This window comes from Morus notabilis, unplaced genomic scaffold (genome assembly GCF_000414095.1).
Source record: "Morus notabilis unplaced genomic scaffold, ASM41409v2 Scaffold206, whole genome shotgun sequence".
Classification (NCBI taxonomy): domain Eukaryota; kingdom Viridiplantae; phylum Streptophyta; class Magnoliopsida; order Rosales; family Moraceae; genus Morus; species Morus notabilis.
The window spans coordinates 334282-347251 of record NW_010365213.1 but is presented as its reverse complement, the minus strand read 5'-3'; the positions used below and the strand labels follow the sequence as shown (position 1 = coordinate 347251).

Genomic DNA, 12970 nt, shown 5'->3' with positions numbered 1-12970 from the left:
GGGCTGGGAGTTTGCTATCAGAATATTTTAGTCGTTATTGTAGTGTTTCATTCGCTGTTAGTACTCGAGGTTATGAGCCAAGGGTACAAGTGTCTTTTTCTGTCTTGTGTGTAATAAAAGAGGGGAGAGTGTGGTGGTGTGGATTCCGTAATTGGGAAAGTGTTGATCTAGGGGAGAGAAGCTGAACCTCTCAAAAGTTCAGCAACCTGTATCGGTGCTTGGAAGATTCCAGTATCAATACACTATCAATTCTACTCTGTTTCCTTCTCTTTTCTTGTGTTTGCTAAATTTCCTTAAGTGCTCTTAGCAGTCTGCTTACCTGGTTCACAGTCCATCTACGACCCCCTTTAAGGACTTTGTCGAGACCAACTAACTCCGATATTGCCATCTCCAGCTCTGGTATTCCTTGTCCAGTGACAGCACACATTAAAACATGCTTACTGAAAATGTTTCCATCAACGCCAATCTGTTCGATACTAGGGAAAGATTTAGCACAATCTATTTTGTTTATGACAAGGACCACTGGAGAGGAAGATCCTGTCAATTTCTGTAATGCAAAACAGAAAACAACATAAATGCATACTCTAGAAGGTAATAAGTTAAAAAGGGGTAGGTACGTTACTTAGTTTGGTTGCCAAATATACAAACCTTGTTGGATTGAATCCTGTTTAATAGTCTGGAGTCTTCTGAAGTCCACCCATCAAGAGCACTTACTGTCATTATAATCACATCGGCACCCAAAGCAGCCGCTTCAGACCTCTCCACGCCTGTAAAAATAAATGGTCAAGAAGACATTATGCAAATGGAGAGGAGTCCAATACAAACCTATATTAACGATAATCATAGGAAGTGATTGATTTTTGTTGGAACTCTAAAACTTCTTTAGATTAAAGAAAAGCTTTTGAGGAAAAGAAATTGCCGAGGTGAACTTGATTTCTTCTTCTTTGCGTTACGATCAAATACAAGTTTGACATGTCAAGATTATGCAAAGAGGATGGGTTTACCAATCTTCTCCACTATGTCATCAGTTTCCCTAATGCCTGCTGGAATGCCATTGACACTAACACTTGCCTCGACTACATCACGAGTGGTCCCAGCAATATTTGTTACGATTGCTCTATCACTCTGCACGCTAATAGAGAATTACGACATTCAATAAGATGTTACACTTTCAATAATTGTTAAAAAATAATAATAAATAATAATAAGAAAAACACTAGAACCACATCAAGCACAAACAAAAGCTCTCATTTTTATATCTTCCTTTTATAATATCAGATACAAAAGGTAATGAAAAAGGTAAACAAAGTAAGTATTGCAAGAAAACAAACAGTGGATTTCTTATTCTAAAATATACGAAGAAAAGCTTTTGCATAACATACTTTGCTCCATGCATTAAGAAGGCTTGACTTTCCAACATTAGGTCGACCCACAATTGCTATCTGCAGAATTTTCAACGAAGAGAACCACAAATCAGAAGCAAGAACAAAAAAAGACTGCAAACGGAATCCGAATGGAACGAATTTGAAAAGACACAATGAACCATGAAAAGAATGAAATAGTCAACAAGGAAAAACTATGTCATACATGTTGAATAAAATAGTCATTGTCGGCAGATCAAATCAATCTGATTTGATCGGATTTTACTGGAATAAATCAATCTAGAAGATTTTGAATTAATTTGAAATATTCAAATCTTCCCTTATTGGTTATCCAATTATTTAGGATTTTATTCAATAAAATCTGATTCGATTGTTAGGAAGATTTTCTTTATTCTGTTAGTCAGCCTACTTTGGCTGCCTATTTAAGTGTATTTCCGCCACAGTGAATAAAATAATTGCAGATTATCTCTTTCAAATCTAATTTCATGGTATCAGAGCCACTCTCTGAACCCTAATTTCTCTGCCAACCGTAATGCCAAAATACGGAATGGCAGGCGGGAAAGAAACCTCATCGTCCGAGGTTACCTCTGCTTCATCAGGCACTGTCATTCCGACTTCAACTAATGGATTTGAAGCCCCCTTTCAGCAAATCACGAGTCACAAATTCAATGGACAGAATTTTGTCCAATGGTCATATTCTGTGATGATGTTCATAGAAGGGAAAGGAAAAGAAGACTATCTCACCGGTGATGCTGCACAACCGAATGAGAAGGATCCCAAGTTTAAAACTTGAAAAACAGAAAATAGTGTGGTTAGGTCATGTCTGATCAATTCCATGAATAACGAGATGGGAAAAAACTTCATGTATTATCAAACAGCAAAAGAGATGTGGGATGCCGTGAAGCGAAGTTATTCCAACAAGGAGAACACTTCAGAAATTTTCAAACTCAAAGGTCTTCTGAATGATCTTCGCCAAGGAGAACTCAGCGTAACGGAATACTTCAACACTCTATCACGCTACCGGCAGCAACTGGATATCTTTGACGAAACAGCATGGCACTGTGCTGAGGATCACAAGCGGTATAAGGAAATTTAGGAAAGAGATCGAGTTTACAAGCTTTTGCTTGGTCTTAATAAAAACCTAGATGATGTTCGTGGAAGGATCTTAAGTACTAAGCCTCTACCAGATGTTTGTCTAGTTTTTTCAAATATAAAGCAGGAAGAGAGCCGAAAACGATTGATGTTAGGAACTCCTAATGATGATGCTGCAATCTCAAACTCCAATGATGCTGGAATCTCAACCACGGATGCCTCTGCTTTAGCCACCCGGGGACCACAATCCAACAGAGAAGGAACCGGCCTTGGTGTGATCATTGCAAGCGAACTGGACACGCCAAAGATACTTGCTTGAAAATCCATGGAAAACCAGCAAACTGGACTCCTCGAAAGCAGAATGAAGGAAGAGGCTTCCAAGTCTCCCAAGATAAACATGGAATGGATGCTCCCACACACAACAACAGCATTCAGACTCTTCGATTGCACTGAATAAGGAGCAGCTAGAGCAACTTTACCGTTTTCTCACTCCAACACCAGCACCATCTAAGCTAATTTCCAATGTAGGATTGTGCACCATGACACACAATGGTAACCATTCAGCATTGCTCTCTTCACTTCATACCTAGGAACCGTGGATCATTGATTCCAGTGCCTCTGACCACATGACAGGTTGTTCTAAACATTTTTCCTCCTCTACTCAGTGTTCTAGTACTGCTAAAATTAAGATTGCAGATGGATCTCTAGCTACTATTGCTGGAATAGGTTCAATACAAGTCTCAAAAAACCTTATTCTCCATTCCGTCCTACATGTTCTAGCCTTAAAATGCAATATGTTGTCCATTAGTAAACTCACACGTGACAATAACTATGTAGCTAATTTCCTTCCTTCCATGTGTCAATTTCAGGACCTATCATCGGGGAAGACGATTAGCAGTGCTAGAGCCTAGGAAACACATAAGAACTCTTGAATGCAAATGAAAAAGAGATGTAACTCCAGTTCCTTCGGAAATGGTAAGATCTTTGGTGCAAGAAGAAAGAGTTGATCCGTATCATCTTGACTTGGTTCTGATTTCTCTATTTTTTTTTTTAAGAATACCGAGTGAGAATTCAGAATCTAAGAGTTGACAAGCACTTGTGTCAGGAATGTCACCCGTTTCACTTTCTACTTATAGAGAAATAATGTTGTGGCATCATAGACTTGGCCACCCCAGTTTTTCATATTTGAAGTTTTTATTACCAACTCTATTTAGAAATAAAGATTCTATTTCATTTGCTTGTGATATTTGTCAACTTACTAAACATACTCGTGTTCCTTTCTCACCAAAGCCATATGCGCCCTCTATGCCTTTCTCCTTAATTCATAGTGATATATGGGGTCCATCAGGATAACAACCTTGAATGAAAAACGATGGTTCACATTTATTGATGACCATACACGAGTAACTTGGGTTTACTTGCTTAAAGAAAAATATAAAACTTGCCAAATTTTTCAAACCTTCCATAAAATGGTTCAAACTCAATTTCAGAAAAAAATTTCAATTTTAAGAACTGATAATGGTGGTGAATATTTCCAATCCATTTTGGGTAATTATCTTGACCATCATGGAATCGTTCACCAAAGTTCTTGTACTGATACACCACAACAAAATGGAGTTTCAAAAAGAAAATATTGACATCTATTGGAAGTGGCATGTGCCCTTATGTTCACTATGAATGTACCCAAATATCTGTGGGGTGATGCCATTTTAACCGCTGCCTTTCTCATCAATAGACTACCCAACCGCCCCTTCAAATTTAAATCCCCATTGTCTGTTCTTACAACTCAAGTTTCACACCTGAATATCCTCACCAATAACCTCCTCTCAAAACCTTTGGTTGCACTGCATTCGTCCATGTCCATTCCCAACACCGCTCCAAACTCGACCCCCGAGCCATAAATACTATATTCCTTGGCTATTCTCTAACAAAAAAGGGATATGATGTTTCTGCCCCAAAACAAAAAAATCCTTTGTTACCCAAGGTGTTACCTTCTTTGAAGAGATACCATATTTATTTCCACACTTCGCTTCAGGGGGAGAGTAGTGATAAAGAAGCTTATGTGAGGGAATGGGACACCACAATTGAAGAAACTTTGTTACCCACAGTTGAAGGAACTTCAACCCCACAATCAGCCACCATTGTCGAGATTCCAACTTCAGCCCAAACCGAAACAGAGCCTGAAGCTCCATAGCCATCTTCACAGCCACTACAACCATCTTCCCAGCCACTTTCACAGCCAACCCCGCAGCCATCTTCATTGCCAATTCCACAACCATCTCCTTCAGTTTCAAATCGGCAAGAACTGCAAATCTACTCTCGGAGGATAAATTTTCAAGGAAATAAACAACTCACAGGCACTACGGGCTGCCCTGAATCCAAACCTATGGTGGGTTATAGTCCTTCATCCTCAGGTAATCCCGAAACTCTCCATGATAGGCTAGATGATCCCATTGCTCTAAGAAAAGGTGTTAGGTCATGTACAAAGCACCCAATTTCCAAATTTGTGTCATATGATAACCTATCAACCTCGTTTCGTGCTTTCACAACAAACCTTTCTAGATTTGATGTTCCCAGGACGATTGAGGAAGCTCTAGTTGTGTCCCAGAATAGAAGTCTGTTGTGCTAGAAGAAATGCGTGCTCTTGAGAAAAATGAGACTTGGAGCCTAGTGGAACTACCACAAAACAAGAAAGTAGTGGGATGCAAGTGGGTGTTCACAATTAAAGTAAAACTAGATGGTTCAGTAGAGCGGTACAAAGCCCAATTGGTGGCAAAGGGCTTCATACAAACCTACAGGATAGACTACACAGAAACGTTTGCTCCAATTGCAAAGCTCAACACTGTTCGAGTTCTCTTGTCCTTAGCAGCAAATATGGATTGGCTTCTGTACCAACTTGATGTGAAGAATGCCTTCTTGAATGGAGAGTTAGAAGAAGAAGAATATATGAGTCTCCCACCTGGTTTCTATGAAGGTAAACGGGACAATACAGTGTGTAAGCTGAAGAAGTCGCTATATGGTCTAAAGCAATCACCCAGGACCTGGTTTGAAAGATTTTCCAAAGTAATCAAAGGTCATGGATAACAAGGACAATCAGATCATATTCTCTTCGTCAAACATTCAACAAACAACAAGGTTACAGTTTTGATTGTGTATGTGGACGACATAATATTGACTGGAGATGATTTCCAAGAGATGGAAGAAATAAAGAAGATTATGGCAAGGGAATTTGAGATCAAGGACCTGGGATTCTGTTAGGAAACCTAATTCTCACAGCTCAATATTCACACAGAAGAACAAGAATAGAAGGCAATCAGAGTAGATTTATTGATCATCACCAACACTAGCTCATAGAATTTTACAACCAAACGAAGAAAAACGTAAAGAAAGCTTAGGATTTATTGGAGTATTCGAGGACTCCGAAGAACTCCTAACTTTGATGGTATTCGAGAGACCACCGCTCTCCTTAATCTCAGTCTCCTAAAACTCTCAAAATCACAACATACCTCAAGTGAGCTACTCAGCCCTTTATTTATACTAATTCCTATTAACTCTACCAGCCCACTAACCAAACAAGTTCCCAAGTTAACGGATCCTAACATTACCCCCGCCCTAAAGAAACTCCTTGTCCTCAAGGTATTAAGTAATCGCAGCCGTGTGACTCCACTTCCTTCCAATCTTGATGAGCTTGGATCTTGGAATGTCGAACGGAATGATTCGTACAGAACTTGCTTCAAATGTTCTTGTTAACTTTATTTTTTCAACTACACTTTTGTTTGGAGCTGAAATTGAGAAACACTTTAAAGGCAGCGAAACTATGAAGCTCAGCCTCAAAATCATCCTTGAAGTAATGGAAGACCTTGTTGGTCAGCTCAAACAATTCATTTATAAGCGTTATCTTGTTGTTGTGCATGTTCCACCACGCCAGAGAATGCTGCCTTGTTGTTTGTCAGAACATCAATAATAGAGGGCAGCTGCAAGTGTACACTCTCCATTCCTTTGTCAACAGCCCCAGAATTGCTGCAAACAGAATCAAATTCATCATTAAAATACAAGAATGGACTCCACTGTTAACTTCTTTCACTGGTGCAGCAAACTCCGACTCTATAGTAACATCCTTAGAAAATTTTGATATCATTGATATCTTGTTTCCCATATCTTGAAGCCCCTCATTACTAGCACCAGATTGAAAACCAACTTCATTTTCAATGCCTTGGTCCACCTTGCCATCAAAATTCTTCATAGTCAAGTCTCATTCAACATTCATTTGATCCGAAACATCTGTTGTTTGAGCTGGAAGCAACCTGCTTGAACTGCCTACCACTTGCTCGTTATCGACTTCCAATTTTGTAATGACAACTCTCTCTGAAACCGAATTTGAAATCTCTTTCCCAGGTTTGGCAAGTACCTTGAATTGTCGTCTATAGTTGGCCATAATATCCTCTTGACGTTTCACCAAGAAACTCTCATGTAAGGCCTCATCGGATGACAATCTGAAATGCTTAAAGAGACGAGTCTTCAATTCATTCCAACTGTAGAATGGGCAACGAGCATCCTGCCATCGATACCAAGTCAAAGCATCACCTTTCATAGCCATTTCAGCAACATGGATTTTCTCACTGTTCGTCATTCGATAGAACAAACAGTATCATTCAGCTCTAAAGACCCACCCATCAGGGTCTTCTCCGACGAAAAATAGCATATCCATTCGTTGAAATTGTTGATCCGTTCGGCCCTCCCATAAGGTGTCGTGCCACCTTTCCCTCTCCCTACTCGAAACCCTTGGATTGATTCTGACTCCAAATCGAGAAGACCCAACTCGCTTTCTCAAATCATATTGTAAAACCCAATTTTCCTCACCCAACTCAGATCGCCTAGACCTAGCCCCAGTCATGCCAAAACTTGAAGATCCAGTCCATATTTGGCTATAATTGGCTCTAATCTTGCTGTAAATTTGAGGCCCAACCCAAACATCATTAGAATCAGTCTCAATCACATTAGAATCGCAAAACCCAGACCTAGGGCTGCCGAAATTTCGGGACCCATCCCTAATTTCACCGGAATCCTCCCAAATCAGGCCGAACTTGCGTGACCCAATCTGACTTCGACCACAATTAGCCTCAGATGAACCGGAATCGCGAGGCCCAATCCAAACCGGGTCGGAATCAGTCCCAGCCGCGACTGAATCAGGGCTGGGTTCCCTGTTCTAAGGGTACCCATGTCGTCCCAGCCCCAGAGCAAGCCTCTCCTCCTCTAACTCTGGCTCCCACTCCGGTTCGGGTCGCCGACCAAGCTCCGCCGCCCTCTCCCGACGGTTGCGACCTCCTTCCACCCTCCTCCCGTCGTCAACCAAACCCTCACGCTGCAGATCCGGACCACCCAGCCCCAGATCGCGAAGGATCTCGTGCTCCTCCATGAGACCCACGTCTCTCTGGCGTCGGAACTCCCTCTCGCGGCTTCGATGTTCACGAATCGACGCTTCCCGGCAAAGATCCGCCCAATTTGGCACCTCCACTCCGCCTAGGTTGTCGCGATTTGGGCTCTCCTCTCCCCGAGGCACACAATCTCGCCTCTCCCCGTCCCGTCGCTCGCTGTTGAGACTCAAATCGGCCACCCCGGCCATCGGCCGCGCCGCCAACAGTGCCTCCATCCTCCGCAGTGCCGCCTGCACGTCTTCCATCTGAGTCCGAACCTCCCCCAGTTCACCACGCAGCCCAGCCACTTCTTCTTGAATCTACGGAAGATTCTCAATCACCACCGCGTGGACCGCTTCCTGAACCACTGCCAGCCCCTTTTCCACCGTGGTCACCCTCTCTGGATCCGTTGGTTTAGGCGCCATGGATCGGAGCTCTGATACCAAATTGTTAGGAACTTGATTCTCACAGCTCAATATTCACACAGAATAACAAGAATAGAAGGCAATCAGTGTAGTTTTATTGATCATCACCAACATTAGCTCATAGAATTTACAACTAAACTAAGAAAAACGTAAAGAAAGCTTAGGATAGACTTGAGTATTCGAGGACTCCAGAGAACTCCTAACTTTGATGGTATTCGAGAGACCACCACTCTCCTTAATCTCAGTCTCCCAAAACTCTCAAAATCACAACATACCTCAAATGAGCTACTCAGCCCTTTATTTATACTAATTCCTACTAACTCTACCAGCCCACTAACCAAACAAGTTCCCAAGTTAACGGATCCTAACAGATTCATGAAATATTTCCTAGGAATGGAGGTTGCAAGGAGTAAAAAGGGAATCTCCATATCACAAAGGAAGTATACGATGGATTTATTAGAAGAGACAAGAATGCTCGGTTGCAAGCCCATAGACTCTCCGATTGAACCGAAAGGAAGGAAGAATTTGGTTGATGGAAATCCGGTAGATACAGGTAAATATCAAAGGCTTGTGGGAAGACTGATCTACCTCTCACATACTCGGTCGAACATAGCATTTGCAGTTAGTGTGGTCAGCCAATACATGCATTCACCGTGCCAAAGACATCTTGGATATAGTTTATCGTATATTAAGATATCTCAAGAAGAATCCTAGGCGAGGACTATTTTTTGGGAAAAACGAAGATAGGAAAGTAAAAATCTACACGGCTGCAGATTGGATAGGTTCTGAAAGAGATAGGAGGCCAACATCTGGATATTGCACTCAGCTTTGGGGAAATCTGGTGACTTGGCAGAGCAAAAAACAGGTTGTAGTTGCAAGGAGCAGTGCCGAGGCTGAATATAGGGCTATGGCTCATGGCATTTGTGAGGCAATCTGGATAAAGCGACTACTGGAAGAATTAAGAATTGATTGTGAGTTCCCTATGCAGCTCTATTGCGACAACAAAGCTACGATCAACATAGCATATAATCCAGTTCATCAAGACAGAACTAAACACATGGAGGTGGACATGCATTTCATCACAGAGAAAATTAAGAGTAGGATAATCAATGTGGGATATATTCCTACAAAGCAACAAGTGGCTGATATCCTCACAAAAAGGACTGCACGGGCCAACATTTGAAGCATTAGCAAGCAAGCTCGGACTTATAGACATCTACGTCCAAGCTTGAGGGGGAGTGTTGGCAGATCAAATCAATCTGATTTGATCGGATTCTACTGGAATAAATCAATCTAGAAGATTTTGAATTAATTTGAAATATTCAAATCTTCCGCTATTGGTTATCCAGTTGTTTAGGATTATATTTTATTCAATAAAATCTGATTTGATTGTTACAGCAAATCAACCACATTATTAGGAAGATTTTCTTTATTCTGTTTGTCAGCCTACTTTGGCTGCCTATTTAAGTGTATTTCCGCCACAGTGAATAAAATAGTTGCATATTATCTCTTTCAAATCTGCTTTCAATCATGTGGTCATTGTTTTGACCGAGTCTTTAGGACCTGTTTTTATTTATTCTGGTGTTATTTGGAGTTTGTTGCAGTACGTGGTAGTCGGGGCAGGCTACTCTTTAGGAGTTTGTTTTCCTTTATCCGTTGGTTAGTGCTTAGTAATTACGTGGAGACATGGTGTAGTAGTCAGAGTAGTGCACTTAATTGTTCCAATTCTTTTGCTTTTAGTCGTAGGTGTATTTGCCTATATATAGGCTATTCAATTAATAAAAGCGTACTGCAGACAAAACATTTTCCTCCCTCATGTTATTCTCTCAATTTTATTTCTTTCTTTCTTTACGTCTGTAACAGTGGTATTAGAGCCACTAAAAAAAAGTGAGTGAGGAAGTAAGGGAGTGAAAGAGTGGACAAAAAGAAAATAAGAGTGTACAAAAAGAAAAAAAAAAAAGGATAGAGACAGAGTGAGGTCACAGATCAGCATTTGAAGCATTGTGGGATATATTCCTACAAAGCAACAAGTGGCTGATATCCTCACAAAAGGACTGCATGGACCAACATTTGAAGCATTAGCAAGCAAGCTCAGACTCATAGACATCTACGTCCAAGCTTGAGGGGGAGTGTCGGCAGATCAAATCAATCTGATTTGAACGGATTCTACTGGAATAAATCAATCTAAAAGATTTTGAATTAATTTGAAATATTCAAATCTTGCCCTATTGGTTATCCAGTTTAGTGTAGAAAGTAGTCGACCTTTGTGTATTTAGTTAGGAAGTTATTATTTTCTTAGAATAGATTTCAGTTTCTATATTTTAGTTTATGTTTTTTTTTTTTAATTAGATTTTGTAGTTTCCCGTTTTCCTATTTTGGTGGAATTCCTGATTTACAGGGATTCTATTTTCCTTTTTCTGTGGATTAGTATGCCAGCCACCCTAGCCTATATATTAGGATGTAAATCATTATTTTCTGGAATAAGAAATCAGAATTATTCCCATTGATTTCTTCATGGTATCAGAGCTGGTCTCTGAACCCTAATCTGTTCCAAACACTTCTTTCCCTTGCCGTACTCTCATCATGACAAAATACGGCATGGCCTCACAATCTTCTTCCTCGGAAGTCACTACTAGATCCGAGCCTAATTCTTCAGCCCCTATCGTCCCCGATACTTCTTCTCATCTTGTCACAAATCATAAACGTCATGGCCATAATTTTCTTCAATGGTCACAGTCCGTTTTCATGTACATCTGCGGCAGAGGGAAAGATGGACATCTCACAGGCAAAATCTCGGCTCCAAAAACGACAGATCCTAAATATCGGGCCTGGAAAACTGATGATCACTTGGTTATGTCATGGCTAATAAATTCCATGACCACGGAAGTTGGAGAAAACTTTCTGCTCTATAGGACAGCCAAGGAGATATGGGAGGCTGCACGTGAAACATATTCCAGCACTAAGAATTCCTGAGTTATTTGAGGTTGAGACCAGATTATATGATCTACGACAAGAAGAATTGAGTGTTACTCAATATTTCAACACTCTCACACGCTGTTGGCTGCAATTGGACATGTACGAGATTTATTCTTGGAAATGCCTTGATGACTCTGCCTTGTATAGGAAGATTGTTGAACAAAAAAGAACCATCAGATTTCTTCTTGGCCTCAATAAAGACCTAGACGAAGTCAGGGGGTGAATCATGGGGATTAAACCTCTTCCAACTATTCGGGAGGCCTTTGTAGAAGTTCGTAGAGAGGAGAGCAGAAAGAAACTGATGATGACTGACAACCACACCACACCCGCTTCTGAAGGGTCAGCCTTGTACACTCACAATTCCTCTCAGAATAATAAACCTAGGAAAGGACGACCATGGTGCGACCATTGTAAGAAACTTGGTCATGTGAAGGAGACATGCTGGAAAATACATGGAAAACCTGTAGATTGGAAGCCATCTAGTGGACGATATGACAAGGAGAACCGTGCAAATGCTGCTGCCACAACAGAAATTAATGCAGAATTCAGTCCGTTCACCAAGGAGCAAATTGAGGCACTGCAGAAAATGCTTGGTCACGTTTCCAGTCCCGGGCAAGCACCACAATCCTCTGCCAAGCAACCTACCAGCTTTCTAGCACACCAAGGTATCCTATCCTATGCTTATATTGTCCAAAATAGTACACCAAAACCTTGGATAGTTGACTCAGGAGCCTCGGATCATATGACTGGAGACATCAACTTTCTCAGAAATTACAGTCCATGTATTAGTCACTCTGCAGTCCGAATATCTGATGGTTCATTCTCACCAGTAGCAGGAACCGGATCAGTCCAATTAACAAAGGATCTTCACCTTTACTCTGTCCTTTATGTTCCTAAATTAGACTGCAATCTACTCTCAATCAGCAAACTTACTCGTGACTTAAAATGTGACTAAATTCTATTCTAATTTTTGTGATTTTCAGGCAGTGGATTCAGGGAAGGTGATTGGCAGTGCTGAGATGCGTGGTGGCCTATATTTGCTCCAAGAAAATAATCTCCTTGGTAGACAAGTTCAGCCGTCAAGTTGTGTTTCTGAGTCTAGTTCAAATTCTGTCAATCTTGTTTCCAATTCTGTTTCAGTTGAGAGTCAAGTCATGTTATGGCATTGTCGCCTTGGTCGTTCAAATTTTGCGTACATCGAAAAGTTGTTTCCACATTTGTTTATCAATAAAAAATCCAATTTTTACCAATGTGAAATTTGCGAACTTGCAAAACATACTAGACATGTATATTCTAGTTTACAATACAAGCCTTCACATCCATTTTCTGTGATTCACAGTGATATTTGGGGACCCTCACGAGTAAAAAATATAAATGGGGCTCGATGGTTTGTGTCATTCATAGATGATCATACGAGAACAACTTAGACATTCCTTATAAAAGAAAAATCCAAAACAGCCACCATCTTTCAATCCCTTCATTCCATGATCTCTACTCAATTTCAAAGCAACATTCAAGTTCTTAAAACAGATAATGCCAAAGAGTATTTTAATTACATTCTTGGACCTTATCTTTCCAAGCATGGTATTATTCATATAAGCTCTTGTGTTGATACTCCTCAACAAAATGGGGTTACTGAGAGGAAGAATAGACATTTACTTGAGGTGGCCCGTGCCATTAT

General features: G+C 40.7%; 1 protein-coding gene across 1 annotated transcript in view; it reads right to left on the bottom strand.

Annotated features, from left to right (window-relative positions):
* Positions 1-12970, bottom strand: part of LOC21404389 (tRNA modification GTPase MnmE) — a 28598-nt gene that overhangs the window by 557 nt on the left and 15071 nt on the right. Inside the window, exons 5-8 of the mRNA XM_010107577.2 lie at positions 1383-1442; positions 1005-1125; positions 649-767; positions 320-547 (exon numbers count right to left, since the gene is read on the bottom strand). Coding sequence (XP_010105879.2) covers positions 320-547; positions 649-767; positions 1005-1125; positions 1383-1442 — 528 coding nt within the window. The remainder of the gene's footprint in view (positions 1-319; positions 548-648; positions 768-1004; positions 1126-1382; positions 1443-12970) is intronic.